General features: G+C 34.7%; 1 protein-coding gene across 1 annotated transcript in view; it reads right to left on the bottom strand.

Annotated features, from left to right (window-relative positions):
* The window catches only part of LOC132121152 (ATP-binding cassette sub-family C member 3-like), a 57638-nt gene that overhangs the window by 17911 nt on the left and 29727 nt on the right, over window positions 1–10000 (bottom strand). The window contains exons 12-22 of the mRNA XM_059530332.1: window positions 9490–9693; window positions 9257–9406; window positions 8979–9063; window positions 8809–8875; window positions 7599–7725; window positions 7353–7529; window positions 6717–6884; window positions 6435–6618; window positions 5459–5570; window positions 4876–5029; window positions 229–436 (exon numbers count right to left, since the gene is read on the bottom strand). Of these exons, the coding sequence (XP_059386315.1) occupies window positions 229–436; window positions 4876–5029; window positions 5459–5570; window positions 6435–6618; window positions 6717–6884; window positions 7353–7529; window positions 7599–7725; window positions 8809–8875; window positions 8979–9063; window positions 9257–9406; window positions 9490–9693 (1636 nt within the window). The remainder of the gene's footprint in view (window positions 1–228; window positions 437–4875; window positions 5030–5458; window positions 5571–6434; window positions 6619–6716; window positions 6885–7352; window positions 7530–7598; window positions 7726–8808; window positions 8876–8978; window positions 9064–9256; window positions 9407–9489; window positions 9694–10000) is intronic.

Raw genomic sequence — 10000 nt, 5'->3', positions numbered from 1 at the left:
GGGAACAGAGATTTTGAGCAATTATTGTCTTTTCTTTAGACAAAGGTATCAAAAGACTGAAGCGTTACATGCAGTTTCTAAACGGACATGATGTATTTTCGAATGAACTTTTTGTTTCCTGTGAGACAGCATGTGTTTGGACCAGTGAATATCGAATCATCTTTTGTTTAACTGTCTCTCGAAACTGTCTGAGCAGTGCTTCAGTGATTACAGAGACTCTAAGCCTACTTTGTGACAGTCCCAGCGCGGCGTAGACCCCGACCCTGGTGGACGTTGTCTTCCGCGTGCTGTTGTTCAGAGCGTCGTTCGTCCACTCGCTCAGCCAGAAGTTGGCTCCGATGGAGGTGGCGCTCTGACACCCGTACAGGAAACAGATGAAGAGCGACAGCAGCGGCCCGACAGCCTTCGCATACTCCCAATACACCTTCAGCTTCACCTGCAACACACACACCAGAACACACGCGCATGAGACAGACTGGACATGCACCGGTCACTCTAGATGCAGAACTAGCCTGCTGTTAACAGCACTTTCTACAAACCTGATAATAAGATATGAAAAGGAGCAAAACGGAGCATACAACTGTTGATGTTAGTAAAAGCCGGTGATTGACATTCAGAAAATGTGCAATAGATTAAACTAACAATTATATTTATTACCAGCTATTGGCTAATTATTTATTATCCCTATTTCCAAAATGTAGGACAAGTCTGAATACATTTCTAAACCCTGCCTTTTGCAATGTCTTATGGTATAGAATAAAAAAAAAAAAAAAAAAAAAAATTATATATATATATATTTTATACAAATAAATTCTTACAATACATATTTTATAATATGGGGCTTTGGTTATCTCATAGCATAAAAAGGGGAAATGTGAGCAAGGAAAAGAAATCATGAAATTAAATAAATCTGTCAGGATGGGTAGAACATATATTTTTTTTTAGTGTATTCATTTTTTTCTCATAATAAATATTTTATTTAATAAAGAAAAGAAAATAAATCTGTTAGGATGGGTACTATACATTTTTAATGTCTATTATTTTTAAAGTGAATAACTTAGTGAACGAACTCCATCGCACACCTGTACACGATAGGTGCGTAGAAAATTAAGACCAGGTGGGTCGTGTCAACATATAAGGAAATCCGCACACTATCTAAACTTGCAAAATACAATTTTAATCACACCAACGTTTCGGTCACACGACCTTCATCAGGAGTATACAAATGTTCAAATTCATCTCTTTTAAGATAAACACATGACCAATTAACAGAGCTACATCTGCACAGAATTAAGCTAATTGGGAATACATAATTAGCACCACATCATAAACAGTTACACATTATTATAGTTCCAACAATCAAGATCCCCCTAAAGGTTAACAAAATCATCCAAAAGACACATAATCAACACATCGTCATCAAACAGCATCAAATTGTAATTCTAAACAGTTATAACAATCAGTCAGGCTCCATAGTCACTCAAACTCATCGTGAATACATAGTAAAAACAACACCTCATTCAAAACAATTGCATGACTATAACATTACATTAAATAAAGCTTCATCGTTCAATACCCATAGGTGATAAAGTTTGAAGGGTGTAAATCCAAAACAGTTCGCGTCTCTGTAGAAGTAATTCAATGTCTCCACCTCTAGGTGGCAAAGTTACTTTCTCAATCCCACAAAAGCGTAAAGAGGTTACATCGTGATTCAAAGTTAAAAAATGTGCCGCAACTGGATAATTTAGATCTTTTCTTCTGATCGAACTCTTATGTTCACTAATTCTTTGTTTCAATTGACGTGACGTTTTTCCCACATAGCCTATACCACAAGGACAACGGATCAAATACACAACATGAGTGGAAACACAAGTAATCACAGATTTGATGCTATATTTTTTGCCAGTTCTAGGATGACAAAAAAAATGATGTTTTAAAAGTAATTTTTGCCCTAATGTGTCTAACCACACTATTCATACTTTTTGTCGTTTGGTTGAACAAGAGGTGATGGAAGCTTGTTCTTCTAGTAATAAAAATTCTCATAATCTTTCATTAAATGAGAAAAAAGCTTTGACCGAATTGATAAGTGACCCAAGCATCATTATAAAACCTGCTGATAAAGGAGGGGCTATTGTAATCCAAGATACGAAAAAATACCAACACGAAATTCTTTCACAATTACAGATTATTAAGTTTTATAAAAAACTTCCCAGTGATCCTACCAACACTTATCAATCTGAGAGATTGTCATTTTTAACAAATGCTAAAACAGAAGTTTGGATATCTCAATCGGAGTTGAAATTTTTGTATTGTCAACACCCGATTAGACCTGTTTTTTATACTCTTCCTAAAATTCATAAGCTACTTATCGACCCTCCAGGTCGTCCGATTGTGGCACAGACTAATTCCCTCTTATCTCCTTTATCTCAGTATGATGATTTTTTTATAAAACCTTTTGTTTATTCGTTACCTACTTACATTCGAGATTCTACTGACTTTATCAACAAGATTTCCGAGTTATATGATTTACCGGATATTTCTTTATTATTAACTTCGGACATAACAAGTCTATATACTAACATTTCACATGAAAAAGGACTTATTGCCCTTAGACATTATCTTTCGTTACGCGAGGACTCTAGTCCACCATCAGACTTTATCATTGAGATGGCTTCGTACCTTTTGAAATATAATTATTTTAGTTTTGATAAGGATTTTTTTCTTCAGATAAGTGGGACAGCAATGGGCTCGAATTTTGCCCCTAACTATGCCAATCTATTTATGTTTTTTTTTGAAGAGAGTTATGTATTGATTACAGAAAATAATCCTTTCTATTCAAAGATCATCAAATGGTATAGATACATTGACGATATTTTCTGTGTCTTTTTGGGTGATCACGGTGAGGCTCGAGAATTTGTGACATATTTGAATAGCTTGGTTGACGACTTGGATTTTACTTCTGAAATTAATCCGTCTAGAGTTCCTTGATCAAATTCCTTGATATGTGGATACAGAAGAACGAAGGCAGTTTGACTACAACTTTGTTTACAAAAGAGACCGATCGTAACACACTTTTACTCGCTACCAGTTTTCATCCGACTTTTTTAAAAAAAGGACTGCCTAAGAGTCAGTTCTACAGACTGAGGAGGATTTGTTATTCAGATTCCGACTTTATTGAGAAATCGAAAATCATGAAAAATAATTTTTTGAACAGAGGTTACCCTTTAGATTGGGTTGATGAAGGATTTAATACAGCTTTTAAAAAGACGCGGTCTGAATTGCTAAAAAAAGAAGACAAGAAAAACAAGAAAGTATTCTTTTGCTTGTATTACAACATATTCACCTAAGTCTTGCATGATAAAATCAATTTTTAAAAAACACTGGCATTTGCTGTCTTCTGATTCGGAGTTGAGCGATATTTTTAGACATCCTCCTTTGATTGTACACAAACGCGCTAGGAATTTAAAAGACAGCTTGGTACATGCTCTGTTTCAGAGCGTTAGTCCTCGTGCATCTCAGAGTTTACTTAGTCCTATACAGAAGGGCAATTCTCGTTGTGGGAATTGTGCTCAGTGTAACAATACTTTTAAAACATCATTTTTTTTGTCATCCTAGAACTGGCAAAAAATATAGCATCAAATCTGTGATTACTTGTGTTTCCACTCATGTTGTGTATTTGATCCGTTGTCCTTGTGGTATAGGCTATGTGGGAAAAACGTCACGTCAATTGAAACAAAGAATTAGTGAACATAAGAGTTCGATCAGAAGAAAAGATCTAAATTATCCAGTTGCGGCACATTTTTTAACTTTGAATCACGATGTAACCTCTTTACGCTTTTGTGGGATTGAGAAAGTAACTTTGCCACCTAGAGGTGGAGACATTGAATTACTTCTACAGAGACGCGAACTGTTTTGGATTTACACCCTTCAAACTTTATCACCTATGGGTATTGAACGATGAAGCTTTATTTAATGTAATGTTATAGTCATGCAATTGTTTTGAATGAGGTGTTGTTTTTACTATGTATTCACGATGAGTTTGAGTGACTATGGAGCCTGACTGATTGTTATAACTGTTTAGAATTACAATTTGATGCTGTTTGATGACGATGTGTTGATTATGTGTCTTTTGGATGATTTTGTTAACCTTTAGGGGGATCTTGATTGTTGGAACTATAATAATGTGTAACTGTTTATGATGTGGTGCTAATTATGTATTCCCAATTAGCTTAATTCTGTGCAGATGTAGCTCTGTTAATTGGTCATGTGTTTATCTTAAAAGAGATGAATTTGAACATTTGTATACTCCTGATGAAGGTCGTGTGACCGAAACGTTGGTGTGATTAAAATTGTATTTTGCAAGTTTAGATAGTGTGCGGATTTCCTTATAAAGTGAATAACTTAAAATATGGGACTTTGTTAATTTTATCTAAAAAAAGAACAAAGATAAAAAAAAATTAAATAAAACTTAAAACATAATAATATTGATCGTTTAAATTTTTTTTTTTACACTTTTTTGATATAAATATTTATAATATTTTGCTTTCTATTGTTTTGGAAAAAAAACAGACATGGAAAAAAATAAATAATTAATTTTACCTATTTTTTATTTTTATGTTTGATAAAATAATAATAATAATAATAAAATGTGCAATAAATATTTTATAATTTCGTTACTTTATTGCAAAACATAAGAGAGAGAGAGAGAAATGAACAAAGAAAAATTTTAAGAAATTAAAAATTAAACCTGAAAAATAACTGTCAGAATGGGTGCTTTAAATGTAATTTTTTATATGTGCTTTCCAGTTGTTATAGTGGTGCATCTGGCAGTGAAACAGATTTGTGTGGCTGTGGAGCTGGTCTGGAGTCACTAACCCGTCCCGTCTCAGTGGTCTCGGCCTGGATGAGTTTGTCCACCTTCGGATCCTTCTTCTCGGTCGGAGACTCCGGGTGTTTCCTCTCGCTGCAGCGCCGGCGCCGGGACATTTTCTTGGGGTTCTCCGGGTCAATCGACATGATGCTCATCTGCCTACAAGAGACAGAAGAGAGATGCAGGCTCAGCCCAAAACTCATGCTCTCATGAGACGCTCAGACGATTATTCTGAACATCTGTAAACCCCTGAAGAGCATCATCATCATCCACCTCTTTAAAGGAATAGTCACTTCCACGTAGTATTATGGAAGGCAGGTGCAATTTATTACATTACAACTTTATTATTCCTCTAACATGCATCTAAAGATGAAGCTTATATACAAATATTCAAAGAGGAATGAAAACAGCCGTTCATTGAAGTGGTTTTTAACTGGAAATGCAGCATGCAAATTTCATGAAGTTGAGGAAAAATAAAAGCAGCGTTTGCCGAGAGCCATGTTTGTCGTCAGGAGAAGTGCTGGTGAAAGCAGAAGTCACAAAGACAAAGCACCTGCAGAGCGAGAGGCATTAAAAATAGATGATTACCTCATGAACTGTCTGCGTGCCTCATTAACCACAGGCTCGTTATCCACCATATCTGTGTGATTACTGAGAGCATCCTCAGGGAACTCCTCCTCCTCCTCTTCAACCAACAAATCTGAAAGACCATCCACACAAACACACACACAATATTAATTATAACTATACACACACATAGATATATATATGATGATACATATTTTGTATAAATAAATGTATTATTTATTTAAAAAATATTAATTATTCAATTATTTAATATTTTCTAATATCTATAACAAATAAATAGATTATAAATAAATAATGATATATATATATATATATATATACACAATTCCATCTAAAAATCAGAATTATAAACATTCATTATCATTTATATTATAAAATAATTCAATGCATATTTTTAAATGAATGAATGAATAAATTCATATCTTTGTCAATCAACAAACTGAAAAACCATCAGGAAAGCAATAAATAATAACAAATATATATAAACATATATGTGAATTATATATAAATTACTCATATTTAATAATATGTATTATAATAAAATACATGAATTAAAAAATACATGTATTAATATGTGTTCTAAACAACTACATTTTATCCACTTATAAAATGTTATAAATTATCTAAATATATGATTTAAAAAAAAAAAAATAAAAAATAAAAAAAAATATATATATATATATATATATTGACTATTATATAATAGAACTAAATAAATAAAAATAATATATAAATATATAAATAATACATATATAATTAAATGCATATATATATATATATATATATATATATATATATATATTACATTTTATATTACTATATTTAAAATAAATATATAATAAATAAATTGTAATATGTATTGTAATTTTTTTTTATAGAAAGATATGTATAAAAGACATATTTTCTAATATGTATTATTTAAAATAAATCAGTAAAAGCAGATATCAGCTCCGTTTGTAGTAATTGTGGCGTGTACCAGTGATGTCATCGTCTTCGATGATATCCTCCAGAGAGTAGTTTCTGAGGAACTCTGCGAAAGCTCCGTTCTGCTTGAGCAGCTGCTGGTAGGAGCCCATCTCTGACACGCGTCCGTCCACCATCACCAGGATGTTGTCCACCTGCGGCAGGAAGCTGATCCCGTGGGTCACCAGGATCCTGGTCTGGAGAGACACGCCACAGCTTTACTCTGCTCTGCTACAGAAGCACTTCTTCTGTTCCTGCCCACTGTCTGTCCACCCACTCACTCTCAGGCCCATACCTTGCCCTTCAGCGCTCCTTCAGGCCCGATGACGTTGTCGAAGATGTGTTTGGCGACATGAGCGTCGACGGCGGACAGAGGGTCGTCCAGCAGATAGACGTCTGATTCACTGTACAGAGCTCTGGCCAGACTCACTCTCTGCCGCTGACCGCCCGACAGATTGATGCCCTGCACACACACACACACACACTGATGCATGCAACTACTCCGCATTTACAGAAACACACATAACTGCATCGTTTGATAAGATGAAATACAATCACATAAACACTGGAATGCATGTTTAAAAGATAACACATCGCACACACATTAGCTACATTGAATTTTGAAAATAAAATAAAATAATAATATTCAATTCTATAAAATGTGTTTTTATATAATTGCACATATATAGAGAGCTACTACAAAGGCTGTATTAAAATTAAGTTCATGTTTAATTAAATAATTATAATAATTAAATTATTTTAATTTTCAAAACCTGCTCTGTAGTTGGTCATTTGCACTGCTTGAATTGCTCAGAGTAAAAAAAGCAATTACTACAGACCTTATATATAGGTTTTAAAAATGTATATTAAATCATATAAAATGTATTTTTTCCTATAGTTAATATGTGAGTACTGTGAGAAGAGCGTGCACCTTCTCTCCGATCTCCGTCTGGTCTCCTCCGGGAAGCACTTCCAGGTCAGGGGTCAGAGCGCAGGCCTCCAGCACACAGCGGTACTTCTGCTCCACGTAGGGTCTGCCGAACAGGATGTTGTCTCGGAGTGTGGCGTTCTGGATCCAGGCCTGCTGCGGTACATAAGCCACGGATCCCTGCAGAGGAGACGAGCGTCAGACACGGCTTCTCTTGAGCACAGACAGGTCAGGAGATGAACTACACACCCGTATAGAGATCTGACCCTCCATCCTCTCCATCTCTCCCAGCAGGGCACACACCAGCGACGTCTTCCCACATCCCACGTGACCCACGACGGCCAGCAGAGAGCCCTGCGGCACCAGCACAGTAATGCTGCAACACACCACACGCTCGTCACCTTCAGACAGCTGCTGGACTACTGCATCCATTCTGGGATCATTTCACTGAACTACATTATATTCAGTATTTTATTTGGTCTGTTTTATTATATATTTCTAATTTGTTTCATATATTTCATTTATTTTATTATAGTTTATTTTATATTTTATTTTATTGTATTATTTTATCTTTATTTTATTATTGAATTTTATTTGTTTTTACTAGATGTTTGTTTTATTTTTATTTTTATAGATTTTTCATTTTATGTCATTTTGTCATATTTATTTTACTTAATTTATATGTATTTATTATATTTTATTTTACATTATTTAAAATTTTTATGTAAAATTTATTTATTATAATTTTTTTTATTTTTTATTTTGTTATATTTTATTCTTATTTTATACTTTATCATTTTATTTCATTTTTGTTTTATTTCATTTTATTTTTTGATATATTTTTTATTTTATATAATTTTATCTGTTATTTATTTTATTTTATATTTTACTTTATTCTTTGTCTTGTGTTGTCTTGTTTCTTGTGTTTTGATCATATCACTATTCATCTATATCACTGATGAACATTTTCTCTCTCTGTTCTGTATTTGAACATAACACTGTCTCTCACTAGCTGTGCACATGCACATATTCATGAAAAAAAAATGCATGAAAACACTTTCTCAGAAATGTTGATAATGTACGTTGATAAGTTGGCACTTTTTTTCAGAAAGTTCAGAAACCACTCGCATGTGAACACCCTTAAGAAACATAAAACGCTTCTAATATATAGACACTGAATAATGAAGTGACCCTAAATTAAGTCTTTATGTATTTCAGAGCAAAATAAATCATGTGTTTCATAGCTTTAGGATAGATTCTGCACAAAACTGCAGCTGAAGTATACAGGTGCATCTCAATAAATTAAAATGTGGTGGAAAAGTGTATTTATTTCAGTAACTCAACTCCAATTGTGAAACTTGTGTATTAAATGAATTCAATGCACAGCGGCTGAAGTAGTTTAAGTCTTTTGTTCTCTTAATTGTGATGATTTTGGCTCACATTTAAGCACGAGTCTTACTTGTGGAGAGCGGCCTGGTCTCGTTTGGCCCATGAGAACTTCCCGTTCACGACGCTCACGGCGTATTCTGAAGAGAGAGAAAGAGTGAGTCAGCTGAACTGAGCTGTGAGGAAGGAAGCTTGCAGACAGCACAGATTTCACAATGACTCAGCGTGAGCAGATCTCGTTACCGGACGTGTTTCTTCTGTCCACGCTCTCGGGATCCAGCTCATCGTGACTCAGGAAATCCTGGATGCGTTTCAGAGACACGCTGGCCTGATGAACGATCACACACAAAACTCTCAGACACCAGCATGACCGAGCTCTATCAAACAGAAGAGAGCCTGCATCGATCTGACACACAGACCCGCTTTCTCCAGAAGCTCACTACTGATTATTAACTTCTGATTATATATATATATATATATGTATGTAATCTTGCAGTAATCTGAAGGAAGCAAAGGCTCACTTCTACGATGCTGCTGATGACCTGAGGAAGCATGTTTAACGGGAACCTCAAGATGTTGAACAGAGACAGAGACACGAAGGCCTTCTCTGCGTCCAAGATGTTGTTCTCCTTATCCACAGACACGAACACAGCGAACGTGGTCAAAGCCACCTGAACAGAACAATCAGCACAGGTTCAGACAAAGTGAAAGCTGATAGGGATGTATCATCATCAGACATAAGGAGATGAGTTACGAGGAAGGGTGCGCTGATCCAGGCCATGGTGGAGAGCGCGCTCAGATACGCCGTCTTGCGCAGCACGTGCAGCTCTTGCTGTCGGATCTGCAGGATCTTCTCCTTGAAGGAGGTTTCCCAGCCGTACAGCTTCAGCACCTTGATACCGTTCAGGATCTCGTTCATCAGCTTGATGCGCTGGTCCTTGTACTTCATCTGCTCCACCTGTGCAGTTTCATTCAGATTCAGCATTCGCTCTCAGGTGTCTACTTTGCATTTGTAGTTTAGTTTTAGTTACACTTTTTGGCGTTTTGTTGTGCATTTCTGTCATTTTTGATGTTATATAAATACTATATATGTATATATATATATATATATATATATATATATACATATATAGTATTTATTTATTTTATAATTTTATTACTATTTAATATATTTAATATATAATTTTATATTTTAAAAATATTATTTTATTTTATTTCAGTTTTAGTCAAGTACATCGAATTAAACTAAATAAAAATTAGAAATG

Source organism: Carassius carassius, chromosome 39 (assembly GCF_963082965.1).
Source record: "Carassius carassius chromosome 39, fCarCar2.1, whole genome shotgun sequence".
In the NCBI taxonomy this organism is placed as follows: Eukaryota; Metazoa; Chordata; class Actinopteri; order Cypriniformes; family Cyprinidae; genus Carassius; species Carassius carassius.
The sequence above is the reverse complement of the archived record's forward strand: the minus strand, read 5'-3'. Positions and strand labels throughout refer to the sequence as shown.